Source organism: Nycticebus coucang, chromosome 3 (assembly GCF_027406575.1).
Source record: "Nycticebus coucang isolate mNycCou1 chromosome 3, mNycCou1.pri, whole genome shotgun sequence".
NCBI classification, from domain to species: domain Eukaryota; kingdom Metazoa; phylum Chordata; class Mammalia; order Primates; family Lorisidae; genus Nycticebus; species Nycticebus coucang.
In genome coordinates, this window is record NC_069782.1 from 96933170 (window position 1) to 96958568 (window position 25399).

The 25399-nt window shown below is 51.3% G+C and overlaps 2 protein-coding genes across 2 annotated transcripts in view; both read right to left on the bottom strand.

Moving 5' to 3' along the window:
- ADAMTS14 (ADAM metallopeptidase with thrombospondin type 1 motif 14) overlaps positions 1-19296 on the bottom strand; it is a 77107-nt gene extending 57811 nt beyond the window's left edge. The window contains exons 1-2 of the mRNA XM_053582746.1: positions 19001-19296; positions 16903-17345 (exon numbers count right to left, since the gene is read on the bottom strand). Coding sequence (XP_053438721.1) covers positions 16903-17345; positions 19001-19082 — 525 coding nt within the window. The 5' untranslated portion in view covers positions 19083-19296. The remainder of the gene's footprint in view (positions 1-16902; positions 17346-19000) is intronic.
- The window catches only part of PALD1 (phosphatase domain containing paladin 1), a 361757-nt gene that overhangs the window by 162017 nt on the left and 174341 nt on the right, over positions 1-25399 (bottom strand). The window lies entirely within an intron of this gene.

Here is a 25399-nt window from a genome sequence, read left to right on the forward strand (position 1 = left end):
GGTGAGGGTAGGGTGCGGGGTGCAAAAAGCCATGAGAGACCAGCCAGTCTCTGCTCTCCTGGTAAGGGACTTAGAATGAGGAACATGTAAAGAACTCTTACAACTCGATAATTAAAAGACAACCCAATTTAAAAATGGCCAAAAGATCTAAATAGACATTTCTCTAAGGAAGATACACAAACGGCTGCCAAGCACATGAAAAGATATTCAGTATCATTCATCATCAAGGAAATGCAAATCAAAACCCCCATGAAAGAAAATGGCTTAAATCAAAAGACAGGTGATAACAAGCATGGCAAGGATGTGGAGAAAGTGGAACCCTCACACACTGCTGGTGGGAACATACAATGGTATGCCATTCCTCAAATGATCAGAGTTGCTAGATGATCCAGCAATCCCACTGTTAGAGAAACATCCAAGAGAAAGAAAGCATATGTCCCAGAGAAACCTGTACACAAATGTTCACAGCATTATTCATGGTAGTCAAAAGATGGAAACAAGCTAAATGCCTACCAATGGGTGAATGAATAAACAAGATACGCATATCTAAACAATGGGATATTATTTGGCCATACATGTAGAGGAATGGACACCATGCTTGCAAGGACAGTTACTGATTCTTACCACATTAAAAGGAAACGCTGAGAACAGAACGGTCTCCTGGCAAGCCTAGAGATGTTGTGTGACTTAGGGGCAAGCCCTCAAGTAACTCAGTGTTCCGAAATGAGATAAGATCGGTCACTTGTTAGTAGGCACATGTTAAACACTGATGTTTAGTTCTTCTTCATGGGGGTCGTGGGGAAAGAACATGTGAGGAAAGAGCACCTGGGGATCCTTACACATGCAGCCCTCCTATGTAATCACCTTAACTCTCCCCACCTGTTGTGTATAAGCTTCATAAATAGCCGCTGCAGAGGGGGCTCAGGGCTCTCCTGCACCTCTAGTTAGCCCACCTCTTGCAAGCTAGCGCTTCAATCTATGTCCAGCCTGGTTCTTTTCTGTGGTGCTGGGAGGCATAGCATCCCCGGCGGTGGCGATAAATAAAAAGGAATGACACACTGGTACATGCTACAAAATGAAACTTTAAAACATTATGCCAAGTGAAAGAAGCCAGACAAAGGTCATGCATTCTATGATTCCATTAATATGAAATGTCCAGAAGAAGCAAATCCAAAGACAAGAGTAGATTCATGGTTGCCAAGGACTGGGGTAATGTTGAATTAGGAGCTGATGGGCAGAAGGTACGTGGTCTCTTTTTTTTGAGACAGAGTTTCACTTTGTCACCCTAGGTAGAGGACCATGGCATCACAGCTCCCAGCAACCTCCAACCCCTGGGCTTAGGCGATTCTTCTGCCTCAGCCTCCTGAGTAGCTGCGACTACCGGCACCCGCCACAACACCTGGCTATTTTTTGTTGCAGTTTGGCCAAGGCCGGGTTCAAACTCGCCACCCTTAGTATGTGTGGCCAGCGCCCTATCCACTGACCACAGGCGCTGCCCACACAGTCTCTTTTTGAGGTGATGAAAATGTTCTAAAATTGACTATGGGGATGATTGTATATATCTGTGAATATAATTTTTAAAACCATTGAATTGTGCACTTTAAATGGGTGGACTGCAGTGTATGTCAATTATATCTCAACAATGGTTTAAAAAAAGACCACATGCATGCAGGCATGGAGATGACGCACAAAGACAAGACGTGTCCCAGCAGACACTCGTGCACAGAGATGACACACACGCTGCACACAGGCTGCCCGCTATCACGGAAGCCTGCCGACGACGCTGAGATTTCATGTAATTCAAACCCGATGTGCAAGCCCCAAGCCACAGAGCAAGGCTGGAGGCTGGGGCTGCCAAGTCCTCAGTCCAAGCCAAAGAAACTCTGAAAGCTGATTCTAACTGAACGGCAGCCTTGGAGACAGGCAGGAGGAAGGGGCCGTTGGAGATAGAGCTGAAACCTTCCAAGCTTGTCCTCAACTGGCTCACTATGCCCCACACCAAGCAGCATCAGACCTCCCAGAACAGAGGGAGGAAGGAATACCAGGAAGGAATACCTCAAAGGAATACCAGGAAGCAGAAGGCTTCCACCATTTGGAGGTAATTATCCAGGATGACCACTGGCCTCAGTTCCCAGGCCCCACACCCTGGGAGGCGCTAGGTGAAAGGTCACTGAGGTCTTGCTGGGCTCAGGCCATTTGCAGTCAGAATCCTTCTCAGGGGATAAGCAATATGGTGGGTGTGGCGGATAAATGCAGAGACCCTAGAGCTGAAGAGTCCTTGGGTTCAAATCCTGGCTCTGGTACTCTCACTTGTAATCTTGGGCAAGTAACTTGCCAACCCTGTGTTTAGGATTTTTAAATTTTTTTTAATTAAATCATAAACATGGGATTTTAATAGACCCCTTTGCTAATGTTGATGATGAAGGCGACTGGCTCTTATAGGGTGATTCTGAGAAAGTAATATGCAAAGGACACCTAGAGTGGTCCCCTCCATGCAGCAAGGGCCACGGAAGGGTTTGTGTGTACTGTAGTGGCTTTCATTAGCATCAAGGTGCCCCTGGGAGCTCTAACAGCGCAGGAAGGGGCTGGGAGCAACATTCTAGAACTACAGGAAGGTCTATCTGTAACTACCTCCTGTCTCTGCTGCCAGGGCCTGGCTTTGATCTGCTCAGATGCGCTACCTGTAAGCAAGCATCCCTGAGGGGGAAAAAAAATCCCAGGGGTTGAGCATCCTAAGGGTAAAAGTCTTTACCCGCAAAAAGGAGACTGATAGAAGGTGATTTTAAAGGTGAAAAAGATTACAAGCAGATGAAAGATTGGGAAGAAATGGACCCAGCTGTCAGGGAGTTGCCTCTGGGTGGCAGAATGGTAGGCAATTCCCTGCTCTTTAAACATTTATGTATTTTCTAACTTTTCTATGATTTCCTTATCTCAAAAGGCAAGGCCATTCTGCACATCTGGTAATAGGTATAACTCCCAATTAATTATGAGCAGGTGAGGTGTAACTCCCATTTCCTAAGACAAAGTTTTTAAAAACAGAAAAAAAACCACCATGTAACCCTCCTGGGCTATCATCCCACCTTCCTGCTAGGTGGTGTCAGGCTACCGTAGGGAATGAACCCTGGGACTCCATCCCAGTGGGCCCTGCCCAGCTGCCTGGCACAGGCCCTGTCCAAGTCTCGGTTTCCACTTCTGAATCCAGAGAGTTACTGGGAAGATGAAAGGACATAAAGCGTCAGAGATGCCCCTTGGGGAGAATGGCCCAGAGCAGGGTAGTGTGTTCTCCTTTTTCCCCCTCCTCCACCTGGCTGTCCTGGTCCCCAATGAGCTGATGCCAGCTTCTCAAAAGTGTACCGAGGCCCACAGTAGACCCTCCAGGATGGCTGTCAGTAGTCCTTGCTTCCAGATGCCCATTAGAATCACTTGGGCTTTGTGCAAAGCTACTGCTGCCCTGACCACACCCAAATTTCCATGGATGGGCCTCAAGGGTCAGTACATTCTCAAAGCTGCCTAGGTGATACTGATGTGCAGCTAGGGCTGAGAAACACTCAGCTAAATGCTGGAGGTTTCCAAGCAGGGAATGGCACCAAAGGGAATGTTTAAGCGATCATCCTGTTTCACACAGAGAGCAGTAGCAGCATGGGGTTGTTCAACCAGAATTAGTTCACCATAATGCAGGAAATGGGCAAGAAAGAGAGGAAAGGAGTGGGCAGTAAGTACGTGCCCTAAACGGGGGGCCAGGACCAGGGCAGGCCAGGCTGGGTCACAGCACACCTCTTACATCGTGACCAAGGCCATCTAGACCACACGCGATCTGTGCCTCAGGGGCTGCTGAGAACCTAACCCCCTCCTCCCTGCAAAGAGCACCTCCTGCTGAGCGGCCAAGGGCAAGTCAATGCTGTCAAAGCCACTGAAGCTGGGAGTCCACAGTGCAGAGGGTGAGGACAGTTATTAGCAGTCCCTCTTTGCTAATATTGATGAGGAAGGCGATGACTGGCTCTGTCCTCTAGCACTTTGGAGAACAGAGCCTCACAGGTCCTCAGAACCTTGGTAATGTTTTTACAGGAAGAGTGGTCGCTCTTTATTTCCACCCCCACCCTATCCCCCAGAGGCAGAGCAGGGCTCCCACCATCTCACCCTCTGCTGCAAACCCCCTCCCCAGCCCAGCCCGAGTTGGGGACCTTGCCAAGCCAGCAGCCACTTCAAGTTCCCATTGCCCAGTGCCCAGGAGCCACGTGGCTCTGAGGCTTCCCACCCGCACCCCCACCACAGCCCACCAAGCTCGGCTGGGAGCTCTGCCTGGCCCCTTGCTTGGCCCTGAGTCCTGGCGGCGGCTGCAGCTTTGGGACGAGCAGACAGGAAGCAGCCCCGAGTGCCAGCAGGCACTGTGGCTGCCAGACCCTGAGCTGAGGAGCAGTGCTCTGCTCTGAGGCTCTGTGGTCTGAACCCCACAGCCGCCAGCTGACGGGCAGTCACCGGAAAAAGTGTGCAGAGGCCCAGTGGGTGACTGTCCCAGCTAGGCCTCCTCTTTGGTGGAGCCCTAAGCAGCCCGGCCCAGAGAGGCCTCCCCACATGAGATTACATGTGTACAGGTTTATCACTGAGCCTGACACAGCCAGTTCTGTAGTGAGTGACAGGTGAAGCACACAGTGGTGGCCCAAGAAGGTTCTGATGGAAAGCATGTGAGCACCCAAGAACAGAAGGGGTGTGACTCAGACACCCGAGTTCCTGTGTCAGCTGGCTCTGACCCCCGAGGGGCTCCTGACAACACACTGACCCTCCAGACATGCGAAGACGAAGGGAACAAGGAGCAGATGAGACATGATCAAGAGCAAAGCCCCAGCTAAGGCAGCAATTACTGACCTCGACCCCGCCTGGCCCAGCTCCATTAGCCGGTGCTCCAGACTTCTCAGAACCCTGGTGCTTCTCCAAAGTGGGTATCTGGTATTAGCAACACAGACGCCCAGACTGCAACCACTGGGCACCCTACAATGCTGCTTCTTGCACACCTTTGCCTGCAATACCAAGCCCTCACTCACTCATCCATCCATCAGATAATTACTGAGCAGGCTCTGTTCTAGGTGCTGGTGATACAGCCAACAACTCTCCTTCACACGGAGCTAACTCTCCACAGAATGGAGGCAGGCAATAAATAAGTAGAAACACCAAATGGAAAGGGCCATGCTGAAAAAGTAAACAGAGAGGTTGAGACAGTCAGGACCTCACTGGAAGGTGATATGAATCACCTGAGGCCAAGGGCAGGCACTGGCAGAAAAGGGATAAGGAAGAGGGGTGATGGCCCAGGGCCTGGCTGGCTTCTCCCTAAGGACTGTCTTGTATCCTAGATTTTAATAGGACATCTCGAGCTATAGTTGGTGAATAGATTGCGCGAGAGACAGAACAGCTGGGGAGGCTAGGACCATAGTCCAGGAGAGAGGGGAGGTGGCTCACACCACCACCGACTTGTTGTTCTTATAGTGACCTGTTTGTTTCCCTTTCACAATTACTAGCAACAAAAATCCCCACACCACAGCCACAGGTGCCTGTTCCGTAGCTGGAACCACACGTGTTCACACAGACTCTGTACGTGCCTGAGCTCTGCCCAGAAGGCCCTTCCCCACGGCTCAGAGGTTACATCACTGCTCCCTCTTCTGTGCCCCTGTGGCTCTTGAGGGATGCTATACCCCTGCCCAGATATCTCTATTGGTCCCTCTTCTAGACGTCACCTTCAGGGAGACAAGAACTGATTCAGGCCACTTGACTGATTTTGGAATGAAAACACCTTACTTAAACAAGTGCCCTGTGGGTTGGGCCTTACCACAAACTCCCTTGGGTAAACCCTCTTCCAAGAAATCTGCTTTCCCACAACTGTGGTCAAGGATCAGGGGATGGTATATTTTACCCAGAAGACTCTGGGATCCAGATGCAGAAAGCAAGGCTCAGTCCCTATCCAGGGACTATGGATTATGAGGTGACAAAGTATCAGATGCTCAATGCACCCAGGCCAGCAGTGGGCCGAGCTGTGGGACACAAGGCCTCTTTGGGCTGGAGGAGCTAATTCAGATCATGGATTCAGAACAACTTTAAGGGGCAGAAGTGCCCCTCTGTTGGGGGTGTGTGGTGGGAAGAGTGACGGGCTTTTTCTGGCAAGATCAAAGGTATAAATACATGACTGGCTTAAAGGCAATAGCTGACAAAGGCTTTCAGCAAGCCATTGGGAATAAGGTTTGCATTCAGACCAGCTGGATCCTGACAAATGATCTCACCTTTGGATATTTCTCTAAAAAAGGGCCTGTCCTAATGCCCCATCAGCACGTTCCTAAAAGCAGAAGAAAATTAGACAGCAGGGTTCGTAAACATTCGTTCCTTGACAAGTTATGTGTACACAGCAGCCCACTCCCTCTCCAATATTTTGCAAATGAATAAAACAGTGGCAATGGTGACTTGGAGCTGAGAAACACCAGAAAGTTCTGTTTGAGCTTCATATCCCACTAACTGAGCAATTTACATCTGGTTTTTCTCAGTTGGCCTCCAAGTTTTAGAGACGACAATGGCAGTTGAGCAGTCCTCCCCTCGCAGTGGGTACCCCTAAACACCTCCGGTCCACACCCTACCAGGCCCAAAGGCTCCCAGGGTGCCCCCACTACCACTGAGAGCTACTTTGGGACCAATCACTTTTAGTATCCATCACTCTGAAGCTGTTTCCATAGCTACCACATCACTGGCTATCACAGTTCATGACCTTGAGTCTTTGTTCACATAGACTTAGTCTTTCCCACTGACTTGAGACAGCCCACTGGAGATCATGGACTGGGAGTCAGGGACCTTGGATCTCATTGGCCCCAACATCTGACACTCACCTGCTGCTGCATGACCCTGGATGAGTCTCTTCCCTTCCCTGAGCCTCAGCTTCCTCAGCTGAAAAATGAAGAGGGATGAGAGGCCCCTAAGGCTCTTCTAGCCATACCTGTCTCCAACTGAGTTCAAGGTTAGGATGAAGTGTGGAAATTCCACTGAACTGAGAGTCACCAAGGAGGTTTTCCTAACCCAAAGACCATGTGCAGACACCTGAGTTCACATTGGCAGCACCGGCTGCATGTAAATATTATTATTGCTATTGTTCCTTAGGACTCTGAAAGCTGGGCAAGACCCACATGATGAAAACTGAGTGCCAGGCCTGGCAGATGGTCAGGGAACTTTCCGCTGCAGGCCCCAGGGAGCACAGGAATTCCACAGGCGCACACTAAGAACTCAGCCCAGGCCTGCACCACCCGGGGCCTGGGGGCAGGAGGCAGATGGAGAGGCAAGCACAGCCCCCAGCACACTCACTAGCCTGCTGAGCAGCTCCGAGGCCACCCTCCCTCCAGCCACCACCTGAGCACACTGAGGAAGAAAAATAAAACCGGCCCTCGCTGGAATGGGGGGGCCGGCTCTGCTCCAGAGGAGCTGCAGTGAGGTGATGTCTGGCTTTTATTCCATATCATAAATAAATTATTAATCCAGGGCAGACAGCGAGGCATGGCTGTGAGGAGACCAGAGAGGTAAGACTGCAAGATCAGATGCCTGGAGCACTGGAAAACCACCCAGGACCAGGCCCTGGGACTCCACTCAGACAGACAGTGGCCCAGACAGGATGGGGCCTCTGAGAAGTGACAGGAATAACTCCAAAAGCCAGCGGAGGCCCAGAGACAGACCTATTGGGGAGCCTGCCTCAGTTTCCTTACTTACTCCCAGACACCAGCAATAACAAGAATAACAAACGCTGCCTTTTATTCTTCCAGGCCCTGTGGCAGCACTTTAAGCGCATGACTTTTAATCAACAAAACTACTAGGTAGGGACCCCCACGTTACAGATGCAGACAGCAAGGCTCAGAAAGTCAAATAGCTTGCCGAGGGTCACTATGGAAGTATGTTTGCACACTCCTCGTCCTGTGCACAGTCCCTTTGCAATGACACTCTGCCACTCCTCCCTTCAAGAGAAAAAGTCCAAATTCCCATTCTCTGAAAATGTCCTCTAGCCTTATGGCTTGCTTTGACCAAAGGAATGCACAGAAGTGATGTTACGTGATTTCCAAGCCTAGGCCTTAAGAGGTATTCTAGCTTCCCCCTCCTCCCCCTGAAAGCAGCCAGGCCTGTCCACTGGGGACGAGAGGAAACAGAGGGGAGAACAGAGGCCGCCCAGCCTTCAGCCAGCACCATACCAGTCATACAAATGCAGCCACGTGGGCTTACCTAGGAGTAAGCAGGGGAGGGACCACCCAACCAACCTATAGGACCAGGAGGAAGAACACTTTGTTGTCTTAAGTTCCTCAGTTTTAGGCTGGTCTGTTACAGCAGCGATACTGAGAGTCACTCGGTTTCCCTCCACTGCCACCTCCCCAGGAAAGCCTGTGTGTGCCACTCACTCCCAGGATTTCCTATTTGCCTGTTACAAACATAAGTTCTCAGAGGGACCCAGTGTTTTCCAGGGAACTGGGTTACCTGAATGGCAAATGCACTCTTGGAAAGGGTGTGCACCCTGGAGACAGGGACTCGCACATGAAGGGAGTGCTCAGGGCAGAAGAGAGGCAAACAAGCTTCCTCCACACACCCACTGGGCCCACAAGGAGTGGCTGCATGGAGTGCACACAGGGGGATTTGAGGCTCAGGACAGCACCACAGTGGGCCTGCAAGTGGGAGGCAAATGGTGATGCATGCCTCCACTGTCACCTCTGGCCTGGGAGCAGATGGATGGTTGGCCAACAGTACCTGGGCTACAGGCACACACTACAACGTCCAGCTAACATTTCTATTTGTAGTAGAAACAAGGTCTTACTCTTGCTCTGGCTGATCTCAAACTCCTGAGTTCAAGCAATCCACCTGCCTCGGCCTCCCAGAGTGTTATGATTATAGGCATGAGCCACCACACCTGGCCAAGGCACCATCTTAAGAGAAAGGACAGCAGTCTGCAGAGCCAGAGCTGCCAAGGAGGCTAGAAAGGCAGGCCAGCCAGGCAGAAGGCCTGCACCACAAGGGACCAGACACAAGGCTCTGGCTCTGGCCCCTCCCAGGGTCTCCTGGCCTGGATATGTCAGAAGACAGGCCAGCTGGAATCTGAGTAGCCCACACACTGTAGAGGCTCCAGGCCTCCATAATCCACATCCCCAAGGCAGAGGTGGAATGTGGGGCAGACCCAGGGGCTTGCCAGGTGGCTGCCAAGATAGCCCATTCACTCACCCAGCCAGCAAAGAACACCCCACGAAGCAAGGACAGGTGTTTGGCACAGTTAACAAATGAACCAGGGGCATATCTGCCCCTATAGCAGCATCACAGCTGGAAAGATTGTTGTTTTTCCCAAATACTGATGTGACTCTTGCTTACAAACCTGCCATGGCCCCCCATGGCCCCAGGGGCAAGTCCAAGCTCCATGCTGAGGCAGACATTTTCCAATTACATTTTCCCTGTTTGCCCTCTCCTGTGGAGACCTGGGAAGACTCACCCTTTCCCAATCCTGCAGAGACACAGGACTTCCTTCCCAGCAGGATGCCTACAATTACTACTCTGGGGCTTCACAAACGCCTATTGATCCTGGCTGGGTATGGTGGTTCACACCCGCAATCCTAGCACTCTGGGAGGCTGAGGATTGCTTGAGGGAGGATTACTTGAGCTCAGGAGTTTGAGACCAGCCTGGCAAGAGTGAAACCCCGTCTGTAGTAAAAATAGAAAAATTAGCTGGGTGTCCTGGTGGGCACCTGTAGTCCGAGCTACTCAGAAGCCTGAGGCAGGAGGATTGATCAAGCCCAGGAGTTTGAGCTTGTTGTGAGCTATGACACCACAGCATTGGACCCAGGACAACAGAGTGAGACTCTGTCTCAAAAAAACAAACAAATAAAAAAAACTATTGATCATTTAAAACCCAGGCCAGACATCCCCTCTCCTGGGCAGCCTTCCCTGAGCACCTGTCTCTCTTGGTACTCACCTCCAGGTCACCCAGGGAGTGCATTATGCTTCCCTGCAGTACCCACAAATCACTGACGTTTAGTATGGCCCGTGTTGATTCTACTGCCTGCTGTGCATGTCAAACTCCGCCTTAAACGTGGCCTTCTGGAGCACAAGGACAGAGGATTGAGTTTTATCCCTACATTCCCAGGAACTGGCCAAGGGCCTGTTACTTGCCACTTCTCAGCACTCCCCTGTCCCAGAGGTGCTTGGCCTTATCACAGACCTATCACAGTACTCACACTCCCGGGCCCTAACAGGCAAGCACCCTCTGCCAGTTCTGCAGATAAAGCTGCCGCAGTGGAGGAAAAGCGGGGTTTGGCTCACCCAGGAACCAGAGGCAGCCTCAGACCAGCCTCAGATAATGCTGAACATGTACATAGCATTGCAATAATAGGGACTCTACAATATTTGTAATATTTATCATTATTAATAATTACTGTTAAAAAGTAGCCTTTGTGGCGTGGCACCCATAACTCAGTGGTCAGGGAGCCGGCCACATCCACTGAGGCTGTCGGGTTCGAACCTGGCCCGGGCCTGCTAAACAACAATGATAACTACAACAATAACAACAAATAGCCTGGCATTGTGGCAGGTGCCTATAGTCTCAGCTACTTGGGAGGCTAAAGCAATAGAATCACTTACCCAAGAGTTTGAGGTTGCTGTGAGTTGTGACACCACAACACTCTACTGAGGGTGACAAAGTGAGACTCTGTCTCAAAAATAAAAAACAAACAACAAAAAGGCTCGGTGCCCATAGCTCAGTGGTGAGTGCACTGGCCACATATATATGGGCTGGCAGGTTCGAACCCTCTCTGGCCTGCTAAACATCAATGACAACTACAACAACAACAAAAAATAGCCAGGCGTTGTGGTGGGCACCTATAGTCCCAGCTACTCAGGAGGCTGAGGCAAGAGAATGGCTTAAGCCTAACAGTTGGAAGTTGCTGTGAGCTGTGACGCCACAGCACTCTACCAACGGCAACATAGTGAGACTCTGTCTAAAAAAAAAAAAAGCGGCCTTCGTTACTATTAAAAATCAATGAAATAATCACCATTTTTAGGCCCCATCATGAACCAGATCCTGTACCTAATTTCATCTCACTTAATCCCCTGAACAATCCTACAGACCTAAAGTTTGCTCTTCTCTCATTCTTATAGATGCGGAATCAGTGGAGAGGGAGACCAGGAACTCCCTGCAGGTCACACACAGAGCCCGTGCTCTCTACCACCCGGGACATCTCCTCATAACCACTCATTGACTCTGCCTTTTGAGAGCCTTTCCAGAGGCCAGGCTCTTCTTGTAACAGCTTTATTGGAATATGCTATGTAGTTCACCCACTCAAAGCACACCATGTAAAGGTTGTTAGCTACTAAGGTCTGACAATTAAGTTCACAAGCTAATCCTAGAAAAAGTGCTACATACTTGGTCGGTGGTAAGCGGCCCGGCCAGATTCAGCCTCCCCTGGTCCCTCCTGATGCTGCCTGCCAACATCTATTCAGTATAACCCATCAAAAATGCAGGATCTGCAGAGTGGAAAACGGAACCAGATGGTGACAAATCTTACACTTGTGGCTGCTTCCTCGCCAGGCCCTGACTCACAGAGGCACTGAAGGCAGAGGGGGAAGCACAGTGTAGCCAAACCCTGTCACCATAAACCCCAGTGCAGGGCACCGTCACCCTAGCACAGGGCATTGACACCCCAGTCCACAGCACCTCACCCCAGTGCAGGGCATTGAGGCCGGGGCAGAGATGGCCGTGGGGGAAGCAGCCACTCAATAGGCTGGTGCTTTGAGTTCTGGATGGGCACAGGCAGCATGTGGCTCCACTAAGGAGTAGGGACTCCACTCCACTGACCCCATCCCCACACCCCAGAACCCCTTCAAGGCCTGCAAAGAACTGTCCCTCCACCCCAGGGCCCCACATTCCTCCCAGATGCATGGAATTAGTGGCTCTGAAAAGCAGCCCATCAGGTCACTGGCGACACCTGGACACATTCCCAACCTGGGACTCTCCAGTCTGACAGCATCCCAGGCTAACTGCCCCAAGCCCCAGAGGAAATATTTTGCAGGTAGGATGAGGCCTCCCAATATCCCTTACTTCCTGCTCTCAAACATCCCCAAGGCTGGCGGGCCAGTCATTCTCCCTATTGGACAGAGGCCCAATATTCTTTCACATTTATAATGTTTGAACAGTCTTTGAGCCACTGCCACCTCCTCCAGGCAGCCTTCCTAGATAGCTCTAACCAGAATAAATGGGTCTTTCTGCTGCTGCCTCTCATAATATTGTAATTTGTCTGTTTTTATGTCTGGATCTTCATTAGTCTTCAAACTCCTCCAGGGCAAGGGCCTTGCTTATCCATTCCTGGATCCCTTTCTTCCCCTGAATACAACACACAAAGGGCCCTCCAGAACAGTGGGTGGGAAGTAAGATAAAGTGTCCATACCTCAGTGTTAGGCATATAAATTAACCGCAGTGCACAGAACCCACCATTCCCTGCCTTTGCTGTGTTTGCCCCAGATGTCCCCAGAACAGCAACTATATGGGCTGGCAGGAGGAGATGAAAATAAGGATTAAGACACCAGCCCAGACACCAAACTTCTCACCAAAGCAGCAAAGGTGCCAAACGACTGTGCATCTCTGTCCATACAGAGGGTGGGTTTCTTTAGACCATCTTTACTACTGGTTTTGTTTGGCCATGTGGGCCACACTCAGGCACTGGTCTCAATCTCTGAACCTGCAGCCCCACCCAGGCCTAGCCCAGAGCTGACCCCACACAAGAGTGAGAGTCAACTATAGGCTTACAGGGGCCAGGATCTGAACTCCTCCAGCAAGGCCTGCCCTGCTCCAGAAAGCACCAGTGCCAGATCTGGAAGGGGCCTGAGCTCTCCCCTCCCAGCTTTCACAGGGCACCCAGGAGGCCACTGAGATCCAGAGAAGGAGGGCAGCTTGCTCAGAGTCACACAGCCCTGTCTCCAACTCCCAGCACAACCTCTTTCAGAGAACAGGCTGCCTCACAGCCCCTCTTCCATCCTGCCCTTCCTCCAAGGTCAAACCAACACCCCACCCACACACCCCATATGTCCTCTGGGATCCACTCACCAAAAGCCAGCCACCAGCTGGCATGGTGCTCCCTCCTCTGTGCTGTCACCCCCCATCTGCTCAAGCTCTTCCCTCTGTCCAGAATGCCCTCCCCACCCTCTGGACCCTGTAAACTTCAACTCATCCTTCGAGGCCCAGCTTAAATGTCACCTCCTCTGACAATGCAGAGAATAATCTCTCCCATTAGCTGTTTACCCATCTTCACTGTGTTCTGGAAAACCAACAAGTGGATTTTAAAACTACTAGGGGGGGCTCCCTTCTGCTTGGCACCCAAGTTTCTCAAGAGCAGGGATCTGACTCTGCAAAGCAGGGGTAATAACAATCTCTGCATGCACACTGCATATGAATGAAGGGGCGTGAGGGCTGTGTAAACTGTAAAGTCCTGTGCTAACAGCTGTCTTCATCTTCGTCTCTCCTCCCTATGACTCACTTTCCATAGCTATGAAATAGATGAAGCTAATGAACGTATGTGACAGTATGCAGGTTGTGCCCGGACCTCATTACAGCTGCTGTCATTGTCTGCGTCACTTTTATTTTCTTCATATCTGCCTGTGGACCGTGTCCATGGCCGGCACTCAGTACCTATTTTTTGAAATGAATTACTTTGGCATTTGAGATGTTAGAGAAAATGAGGTTAACATCCAAAGACCACTTAAAGATGCAGAGTTAAATCTATCATCAGAAATGTTCCGCTGTGGCCTTGCTCTCAGAGCACACAGGCCAGTTTCCTAGAGTGGGCTGGAAATAAGGAAATCCTGGCCTGGAGTGACCTGTGTGCTGGCAGCTCCAGGGACAAGCAGTCAGATAGCACCACCCCAGGGCCTTGGAGGGAAGGCATCCAGATGCTGGACTTCAAGAGTGGCCTCCATGGACAGCCAAGGCACAGCCCAAGGCTCAGCCCAGTGATGTCCATTTCTGCCCTCCCAAGGACAGGATACTCAGGCAAGCCATTTCCTAGAGCAGCAGTTCTCAACCTGTGGGTCTCAACTCCTTTTGGGGTTGAATGACCCTTTCACAGGGGTCGCCTAAATATATCCTGCATATCAAATATTTACATTATGAGATTCATAACAGTAGCAAAATTACAGTTGTGAAGTAGCAACAAAAATAATTTTATGGTTGGGGTCACCACAACCTGAGGAACTGTATTAAAGGGTCGCGGCATTAGGAAGGTTGAGAACCACTGTCCTAGAGGCTCAGCTCTGTACCAGCTGCAAAACAGGCTTCCAAAAGCTCATCCGTAGACACCTCTGAGAATTGAGACCTGAGCCAGCTTTGGCAAATGCCACAAGAATTGATTCTCATCCACTAGGGAACCTAAGTCATCCCCTCTTAAGACAAATGAGAGGAATAAAGCCTAGAAATGCTGGGTGACTTGTCTAAAGTCACATAGCTAATGAAAATATTTACTCAGAGGCCATCAAAAGTCAGCAATATCATCTGAGAAATGCCCAGGCTCAGGCTCTCTGAACAGCTGTGTTCACCACCCAGAGCCCCAGCCATCAGAGCAGGACATGTTGTCATATACACTTAACAGTGTAACCACATGACCACGCTTCATGCAGTGCTGGGTCTGGGTCTTTTATTGCCCTGATCCCTGCAGCATCCAGTAGTTAGTCTCTACTTATCCACAGGCCACTGAGATGGCTGAAGGTTAAGGGAAGAGGTTTTGGGGGTGCAAAAGGGGTGGACAGCTACTGATGAATGGCGACGCTCACGCACACACGCTTTAATTTAGGTCTCCACCCACACTGACTGAGCATCTCCTCTGACCTCAGCCCAGGAGGGCAGTCAGAGTAGCAGAGGCACCAGCCCTGTCACTGCAGGGCTTGCAGTCTTACCTGGATGACTCTAGAAAGAATTCAGCATGTAATTCAATCAGGCTGTTGGTCTGCACCAACACTTCCTATCTCTCCATCTGCCTGGGCACTGCACCCCTAGATAATTCTGTATATCACTGGAGATTTTTGACCAAAACTCATGGCCACAGCACAGCTCTAGCCACCAGGCCAACCAAGGGCTCCTGTGGCACAGAACTGCACAGCCCAGTAGCTGGCAGCAGAATCTTGCCCTAGAACCCAGACAAGGTCTAGGCTTTTCCACCTGACTGTACAACCTGGTTTTCTCGAAGTCGGCTATGAGGAACCCTTGTGTCAGATCACCTGCAAAGTTTGGAAAAGATGCAGATCCTAGGTCCCTCTCTTCAAAAGGAGATTCTAGGCAGAGCATGGTGGCTCACACCTGTAGTCCTAGCATCCTGGGAGGCCAAGGCTGGCAGATCACTTGAGCTTAGGAGTTTGAGACCAACCTGAGCACGAGTGAGATACAATCATCTCTGAGAACCAACCACTGAGTAGTAGACCATGCCTCTCAATGGGAGATGTGGAAACTGAGTCTCTAGACAGCAAAAAAGTCACTCTTTTTATAAAAGCATGGATACATACATAGTATATAAACAGATATTTGGTATATCTGGGCTATTAAAATTTCATGGGGAAAGCTGGTGCAGTGGCATGTGCCTATAGTCCCACCCAACTACTCAGGAGGCTGAGGCAGGAGGATCACCTGAGTGTAGGAGTGAGCTGTGATGGTGAAGAGCTACTGCACTCTGACCTGGGCAACATAACAGACTGCATTTTTAAAATAAAAAATAAGTAACTTTTCATGGAGGCAGGAAAGATTCTGATAATTAGGGGAAAATATCTGACACATTTAGAGGGTGATAAAGAATAAGTTGGTTGAGATGCACCGGCCTGGACAAAGGCAGCCATAACATCAGCAGAAAGACACTTCTTATGGGTGAAAAGATGGCAGGGAATGCTCCCATCAGGGAGGAAAAACTCCTGCTGACTTGCCCCTTCTCAAAGCCAAAGGGCAGAGAGGCAAGTGGGTCCATTCTTGGGACACATCGGTTCATACCTGACATCACTGGCAAAGAAGAGCCCAGGGAAGGAGCTGCCCAGCAGGGATCTGAGGGTGCCAGGCCAGCACCCTCCAAGAAGGAGCAGCCATGGAAATGAGAGCCAGCCCCAAGTGAGAATGGGACAGAGGGAGCTCACCCACACCTATCTGGTTTGCAATATGGAACCAACTAACAGGGGTGTTCCCATCATCTGGGAACAGGGAGAGGGTCCTAAGAAAGGGACCGCACAAGGCAGCCAGCCAAGAGCAGGCAGACTCTGAGAGGAGACAGGTGGAAGTGAAAGGATTTAACATAATGATAGCCATAATAAGGGCACTGACTGCCATACTGAGCCTTAGCCATGCACCAGGCAGGTAGCAACCACTCAAGGCACTGCCCAGTGAGGTGGGTCACATTATGACCAGCAGTGTGTTAGCTACAGGAGGGCAGGGACCACGTCTACCTCAGGCACGGCCACAGACCCGCTTCCCTAGAACAGTGAATATGTGCAAAATGAATAAATCCCTATTTAACACAAAAGGGAAAGAACCATAGACAGATTAACTTATCCAAATCCTCCCAGCTAGGGAGTGGCCCAGCCATGATACAAACCCCCGAAGTCAGACCCCAGAGCCTGCCCTCCTCACCCCGACATTTGTCTGGACTCAGAGATCCCAGCCAGGTAGCTTGTAGTCTAGGTGGGCCCACAGATGGTGAGGTGGAAGAACAAGAAAAAGGCATCCTCCCAACTCAGCCACTTCCTACTGGTGGCCAGCGGGGGCATGTGGTGTGCTCTCAGAAGGCAGTACAGCCCCTCACTTGGCCTGGGTTGCACATGTCCACAGGAACCCCAAACACAGGGCAGCCAAAGAGAAAACAGGGTGGGGGGATGCACCTTAAGGAGAGCCTTGTCCCTTACCAATCCATCACAGTTGCTGATGGCAACAGCTGCGCCAGGCATTCCAGTGACACCTCCAGTGTACACGCACTCCTGCCGCAAGGGCTGTCGGAACAGCTCCTGAAAATCCTCCTGCCACTCCACTGCGGCTCCTGGTACCACCAGCCTCCGGTTGGGCCGCACATGCAAGTGCAGTTCCTTCCCGAAAACAGTAACGTTGAAGTAGAGGGAGTGGTGCCCGACCCTGCCAGGCCACGGGGTCCCTCCTTCTGGGTTCAGGGGGCTTCGAGCCACCCGGGGGTGACTGGAATGGGATAGCGGTGTGGGTAGCATGTCCACTACCACAGTCCCTGAGGAGGCTGCTGCTGGGCTGGACACCACATGGGAGAGGAAGCGTCCCCGAAAATCCGTGCTGCAGGGTACTGTCACAGCATAGCCACTGAGCTTTCCAGAGGGGTGAAGCTCTGTTGGAGGTAAACAAAGAGTCACTTCCATGCAGTCTGTGCAGAGGGTAAGGGGACATAGAAATCCCATGGGGGCAGAGAAGGATCTGCAACCCTGAGTGTCACCTTAGATGGACCCCTTAGCCCAAATTCATCCATTTTCCACGCATTGCTTCCTGAGCTCCTGGCTTTCTACATGTGGATGCATGCTGTTGAGGTACTTTGTGGATATAAATTGTTCTCTGCAACACCCAGGTCCTTTTTAAATTTAGCAGAAGAAAACAAATGATGCCAAACAGCCCTGTCACTCTAGCAACAAGCCTTCCAACCTTGGGCACTGCTTAGGAAAGGGCTGAAATTCCCCGAAAGCCCCCAGGGCAAAGGGAGGGAAGGCCAGATCTGCCCAAACTCCCCTCATGTGCTGAAGTCACCAGCCCAGGCTCGGGTAGGGCCCTTTTCCCCAAGCTCCCAAGAATGCAGCTGGCAAAACAAACACACCTAGAAACCCAGGGGATGGTGGGCATGTGTCAAGGAGAAGGTGGGGCTGGAAAGGGGAGGGAGGGAATACAGGGTTCTATATTTTTCCAAGGTTAGAAAGAAAACTTTTTTAAACAGCACAGTGGCTGCTGAGATTTCTCTATGGCCCAGTCCCAAGCTGGATAAATATAGACCTTCAGAAATAAAAGGAGACACAGGGGGTGACCTGCTCACTTGGAATGAATTAAGTGTGAGGTCATGGCCCCATGCTCCAGGCAACGTGCCATCAGGCCCATCCTCACACAGCTCTCCCTAAGCCCAGCCAGGCTGGGCAGGAGTGACAGCTCCCTGGCTTCCAGGGTTGGTGATTCATGGGTATGAGTTTGGGAGGAATTTTCATTTCCCCAGAGTTGTACTTCTCACCTCCCCAGTTCATGATACTAATAAAACACCGCCTCCCCTCCTGGCAGAAAATGATGTTTCCTGAAAATCCCCCATGCCCAGGGCAGTTATGGATAAGGAGTACTAACTCTTCTCTAATTTGACTTATAGCAAAAGACCCCCAAGATTGCTGCAAGACTACCACCATGGCACATGAACAGAGTTCACACACAGGCAGGTGCCAGGCCTGGAAATGACCAGGACCTCCTCCAAAAGCCTGGAGCCACTAGGATGGTACCCCAAGCTGCAAGTTGTGTATGGAGTAGTCCGGTCTGCATGTGAGAGGATGTCTGCAGCCTTTGAGAATGCCATGCCCAGGGAGACCAAGGCTGTGAGTGTGTTCCTGTGCAGGATGTGGTGGGAGGCAATCACCTGTTAGGCTGATTCTGTGTATATGACAGACATACACACATCCCTGCACAAAGCTGGAGCGAGACACGACACTGAAAGAGACACATAAAGACAGAGACACATGCTTGGGTGGGAGGTGGAGAAACACAGAAAAAGAAACAAAGCGACAGATACATTGCTCCTAAAACGAGACTAGATATTCCCGAATCCTCTCCTAGGGTTTAGCTCAACTTCTAGTGCCAGAACAGGAGGGAAATCGTGGGACAGCGCCGGCGGCCCATGCGGAAGAAAGTGTGCGCTGTGCCTCCCACCCAGCCGCTGGAACCCCGCCACAGGGGCTCGGGCACCCGCGGGGCCACCCCGATCGAGGGCACCCAGGACCCCGCGCGCGCCCAACCCGCACGCACCTGGGGGCCGACTGCCCGCGGTGGCCCAGAGCGCGCAGTGCAAAGGAAGCAGGCAGAACAGCAGGGCGCGGAGTGGAGCCATGTGGCCGCGCGGGGACTCGGGCCGCGCCGGCGCCAGAGCCCCAAGTCCCAGGCTGCGCGCGAGGCTGGGGCGCGCCGCGGGCTGTCGGAGCAGCGGCCGGCCGCCTCCGCCTCCCTCCTCGCAGCCTACCTCCCGCCGACTCCCGGCCCCCTGCGCGGCGCTGCCGCCTGGACCGCTCGCTCCGAGCGCCCGAGGCTACCGGCGGGACAGCCGAGCTGCTGACGCGCCAGCGTCCCGAGTGCCAACTGCCGGCGGGTCTGTCCACCCGCAACGTGACGCTTCGGGACTCGGCGGGAGCCGGCCGAGGGGGCAGCAGGGCGGGAGAGGGGTGGGCACGCCCGGCGGGGCGGGGCGGGGCGGGGGGCGCAGCACGCCCGGGGGCGGGGCGCGGGGCTGGGGGTGCGGCGGCGTGCGGCCGGGATCGGAAGTGCCACGCGGAGCCGGAGCTGGGACTTCTAGCTCACCGGGCCCATTGTCCCCTCAGATGCCTGGGCCTCCAGGAGTGGTGGCCCGAATCTGCTTTCCACCGCCGCTCTGCCCACTTCCGTGGCTGCAGGGTGGGCTCCCAGTTTCTGCTCCAGAGCCGCGGAGCCAAATGAGGTGTCCTGCATTGGAGCTGGGGTGAGAACGGTGAGCCCCCCCAGTAGAGGGCGTCTCTCTCTTTCTTTTATAATGGTCCTGATTTCCCCACTAACCAGCAACCCCTTGAACCTACCCACTTTCCCTGGACCCCAGGGTGCACCGACTAGTCTGTGTCCTTGCCATGAGCCGGGATGTGAAGGTGTGGAGGGAGAAGCCCTCGCGTCACAATCAGCCCTAATTCAAATCCTAGCTCTAAGCCTCAATTTCTTCATCAGCAAAATGGATGTCAGCTATAGCACATAGTAGGTGCTCAATAAATAACTAACTTCCCCTTCCATCCCTGACAGCAGTAGCACCTGCTGCAGCCCAAGGTGGAAAGAACCTAAAGTTTGACAGAGGAGAGTGGATGCTGGGCTTGCAATGGTGTTGAGACCAGTTCAGTAGTTAGGTCAGACACCCCAACAGAAAATCCTTGGTCTTTCTTTACCACATAAATGCATTTGTAACATTTTGCAAATAAACTATATTTCATGTAATCAAGAGGTGGCAATTAGAGAAAGGAGATTTTTCTTTTTTTGGAAAGAACCATAAAATAAAGAATCTTTGAAATGAGGACCAGTGCATTTAAGAAGCAGATTTGGAGAACTGAAGTATATTACATTCCAAGCAATACCAGAGCAACCAGTTATTTGGAAATAAATAAACTACTCTTTATCAAGTTGAGGAAGAATAGAGTTCATTTTTCTCCTCTTCCTGGTCCTTCAAGATCTGTGAAGTCAAGAGCCAGCCAGCATTTTGTGTGTGAGGGCTTGTGAGAGGTTTTATGCGTGTGTTTCTGTTTGTCTGTTTATCCATGCACCTACATGTGTCTGTGGAAGCTTCAAGAAGAGGCTGAGAAGTGCCCAGGCTGGAGCTCCTTGGTTCTAGACCTCTGCAAACCCATAAATGATCTTGGGATAAAATGGCTTCTTCTCTCAGGGTATCAGTTTTCCGAGCTGCAGAGAGGAGACCCTGGGGGCCAGAGGGGTAGAGTTGTGGCATTAGGATTGCTCATTTTCTCCCTGCTATGAGGCCATCCCAGAGAATCTCCCGTAGAAAACTCAGAGGCCCCAGCTCCATTCCTCCTCCTTCTTCCTGCTGCAAGCAGGACAAGTCAAGAGGGACATATTACAGCTGGGACCCCAGTGGCCTGACTCATGAGCCAGTCTTGGCAAGCAGAAAGCAAAACCTCACCCTGTCTCTCTACCCCCACCCCTTTCCCTGTGGCTACAATGCTTGCTTTTGTTGGCAAGTATTGGATGTCCAAGCTGTTTTCCACTGAGGAAGCCTTTGTTGGGAATAGGGGATATAGGGGTCTGGGCCAGAAGGTGGAGAAATGGCTGGGTGGCCCCATCTCTGGAGATGAACAGGGCCAAGGCAAAGAAATCCCCAGGTGTCAGCTGGGCACCTCCTGGAAACCAAGTTCCGGGTTTTCCAGAACTTGTGACCCTGCACAGGGCAGAGTGGCTTGGGGTGTCTCTGGCTACTGATCCCACCAACACATACTGAACACTTCCAGTCCCCATCCCTGGGGGAGGAGGAGGCAAGAAGTCTGTACTGGCTTCCCAGAGCGAGCGACCCAACTGCAAGATGTGGCACGTGCATGAGAAAGCCTGACAGCGAAGCAAGGACGGCAGAGAGACATGTGCTCTGTGTGAATGAGCAAGGTCCCCAGGGGGCTCCAGGAACTCAGGGAAGGAGGCCTGGGAGGAAGGCTTACACACGTATATTTGAGCTGAGACTTCCACAGGAGAGGCAGGGAGGAGGAAGGTCTCCTGGTCTGGAAAGGCACAAGCCTCAGGTGGAAGGGCCAGCCCCTTTGTGAGTGAGTATCCCAGATGGGAAAGCCTGAGCTACCTAGAACTCATGATTCAGGAAAACCTCTGGGACAGACAGGCCACAGAGACTGAAGGTGAAGGTTTCTAGCCCAGAAAAGGATGAAGGTATCTAGCCCCTGTGGCAAGAGTGTGCCAAAAAGATGGAATGACTGGGCTGGAGCTCAAGCCACCGCTCAGGATTTCACCCAAAGGAGGAAGACTGTCTCAGCCTTCACTGGTGCTCCTTCAACAATGGACAAAACCCCAGAGATTTGGAGATAGAAGGGTTCAGAGACAGTGCCCTGTGTCCCACCCCATCTTACACTTAGGTAAACTGAAGTCTAGAGAGAAAAAAGAGACTCGCTCCTGGTCACAGAGCTAGTTTAGAGTATGGCCAGATCCCCTGGCCTCAGGTCCAAGCACCTGCTCTCTCCTGTAGGAGCGCAGCCTTGGCTAGACCACCAGCTCTCCTCCTCCCTTGCTCCATCTTTCCAGGCAATGAGCGGTTCAAGGTTGAGACGACAAAATTTCCCCAGCTCAGGGGGAATCCCAGATCCCCCTACCTCTTTCAAAAATGTAAGAATGTTAGCTCGAAACTGTCTCTGCAGCAAGAGGCCAGCGGCCTCCAAGAGAGGTTGCCATGGGTGACCTGGAAGGCACCTGTGTTGTCACAGCTCTGGGAACCCAGGGGCTGGCGGTTGTTTGTTGAGCACCAGCAGCTGTGCTAAGTGGTTTACGTGTTTTAACGCCACCTGGAGGAGGGGATGCTGAACTACTCAAAGAGGGTGCTTGTGTCATACCCCTGGGTGGGACCAGTGACCACCAGGGCTCTGAAATACTCAGGAAAAGAGAAAGAAAATTCCACTCTAGCTCATTGAAAGCCACCACCATCCATCCTAGACAGCTAGTTAGAAAGCAAGACAGCAAGACCGCCCTAGCCCCCTCTCTCACCTGCCACAACAATCCCCACTGAGTCCTGTGGAGTCAACTCCAAAGGATCTTCAAAATACAACTGCTTCTGTCCATTGAAAATGCACCCTCAGCCCCATCCATGCCACCAGCATCTCTTCTCTGGACGTTGCCAGGGTTTTCCCCTTACAGATCACCCCCTCCACTCTAGCCCCAGAATCTCTTCTTCAACTCCATCCAGAGCAGACACGTGAGGCATCATGTGGCCCTCTCTGCTGTTAAGCCTCCACGGGCTCTGTTGTTCTTGGGACAAAGCCTAGATTCTTATGCCCACCTTCTTTCCTCCTGGGCCCCCAGCCTAGCTCCTTGCAGGCACCATGTTCATGTTGCCTCAGGGCCTTCGCACAGGCTGCTCCCTCTGCCTCGAACACTCCTCCTTCAGACATCATCTTTTTAAGTCTTTGCTTTTAGAAGCCTGTGCTGGCCTCCCAACGGGATCAAATCTACCTGTCCTTGCTCCCTCAGGCCTCCTTCAGCAGCTCTCACTGTTGAGTCTCTCTTGGTTCTGTGTGATTTGCAGAGTAACATCTTCCCTCTAGACTGAGCTCCACGGGGAGCAGGGACCACTTCTGAAATCGTCAATGCCTGTCTTACATTGGGCACATTGTAGGCCCTCAATAAATATTAATCGAATTCATAATCAAATTAATGGGAGTTGAAGAATAAAGAGTTCATGGAAAATGTGGAAAGTTAAGCACTTCCCAGAACAATCACCCCAGGGGAAAACTGGAGACACATACTTGGGAGATCTGAGTGCACCATCAACATGAAGGTCACCAGGCATCACAGTCGGGCAAGGATGAGGAGAAAAGTTGCTTTCTATGCCCCCATGCCTGGAAAAGATATTTAAAATACCAAAAGCCATCCTACCTTAACAAGTTGGCCAGGCACTTTACACATTTACCTTAATGCCCACGACAACCTCACAAGATCAACATCCTTATGCTCGTAGATGAGGAGGCCATGGCTCTGGGGGCCCAGGTAATTTGCCCCAGCGCTCAGCACTCACAGGTGGTAAGTATCAGCACCACGTTCAAATCCAAGTCAGACTCCCACTCACAGTCTTCCAGGTGCACACTGACGCTGGCAAGAGATTTTCCCACCTCCATTGCCTTGGAGATCACCTAGTTTACTTTGTTTCTTATTTAATTTTTAAAAACATTTGGAGAAGAAGGGGAGAGGGAGAGAGAGGAGGGGAGAGGGAGGATGGGTGGAGGGAGGTTAATCAGTGGGACCACACCTACAGTTCATCTTACAAGGGTACATGAGAAATTTACTAAGTGTAGAATATAAATGTCTTAACACAATAACTAAGAAAATGCCATGAAGGCTATGTTAACCAGTTTGATGAAAATATTTCAAATTGTACATAAAACCAGCACATTGTACCCCATGATTGCACTAATGTACACAGCTATGATTTAATAAAAGAAAAAATTGGCTATAAAAATGATAACATGTACAAGAAAGTGCCACCTGCTCATTTTACAGAGGGGAAAACCAAGGCCCGGAGGCAGAGGTGGCTTTGCAAGGGCACATGGTGAGAACATTCAGGGGCAAGATAACACCCAGGTCTCCTGGTTCCTGGTTCACTGTGATCTCAGAGCAACAGTGACTAACTGGTGCTTCCCACCCAGGCCACACGGGCCTCTGTCCATGGATTGTTTAGTTCCCATCTCAGGGAAGAGGAAGAAGACTTTGCATCTCTTCCTCCTGCTCTCTGAGAGCCGCAGTCATGCACAGATGTCCTGAGCCAGTGGCTCTCAAATCAGGGTCCCCTTGACCAGTAGAATCAGCAACACAAGGGAGTTTGTTAGACATGCAAATTCCCAGTCCCCACCCCAGACCTACTCCACTGGAAACTCTGGGGAAGGGGCCCAGCAATCTGTTTTAACAAGCCCTCTGGGGCATTTTGATACATGCTCAAATATAAGCAGAGCCTTGAAAATTGGGGCTAAATTAAGACCGAGAACAAACTGTATAACAGAGGACCTCTGACCTGCTCCTATTTAAAACCCCCAACCCTCCTCTCCCATCCCCAGGCTCCAAAGCCTTTTCTGCAGCTGAATCTGAACTCCAGGAGCCTGGCAGAACTCCAGGGGCATCCAGATGAATGGGAGAGGGGCCAGGCCTTGTGGCCTTTCTCTATATCATCCTTCTCTTTTCCTCCCCTGCATTCCCTCTGCACATTTTTTGGCAAGTGTCTAAGGACCATATCTAGGAGACCCGGCGGGGGTAAGTTAACCACAGCGATTTGTCATGCATTACAGAACAGCTGATACCCCCGAGACCAGCTGAGCCATGAGATCAGTTAGAAACAATGCTGTTTGTGCCCTGTGTGTAGAAGTTATATAGCTGTGGTTACTGTGTGTTGAGGGGTGCAGGAGAGGAAATCTCCTTGTCCTTGTAAGGAGGGATGCCAGAAAGGCCAGCTGTCCTTCGGGAGCTCTGTTTCTGCCATTTCCTCTCCTGGAATTGTGGGTCTATAATTGCAACATTGGCATTCTCCTAACCAAAGTCCAGCATAGCTCCTGGCATCTGCTCAATGGGATTCGAGAGAGGTAAGGCGGAAAGCAGTGATCACTCCCATTTCCTGGCCCCCCGTGGGTGCTGTAGGACTCAGAGAGACTTAATAAGGGCCCATTTCTCACAAGCTTGTGTTCTGATCCTGGTGAACTCTTAGATACCATGGCATTCTCCTGCAGGAGAGAGAGTCCAGGCCTCCAGACTGTTCCTTTCTCTACATCAGTTAGGGGACTTTGGGTAATATGTAATAAAAAATAAATAAATATGACTTAATTTACTGTTTCACATTCAAAAGAGTCCTGAAATAGGCCAGTTCTGTGCTGGTTGATTTGGCAGCCCAACAGAATCATCCAGAATCCTAGTTCCTTCCTCTTTCTACCCTGT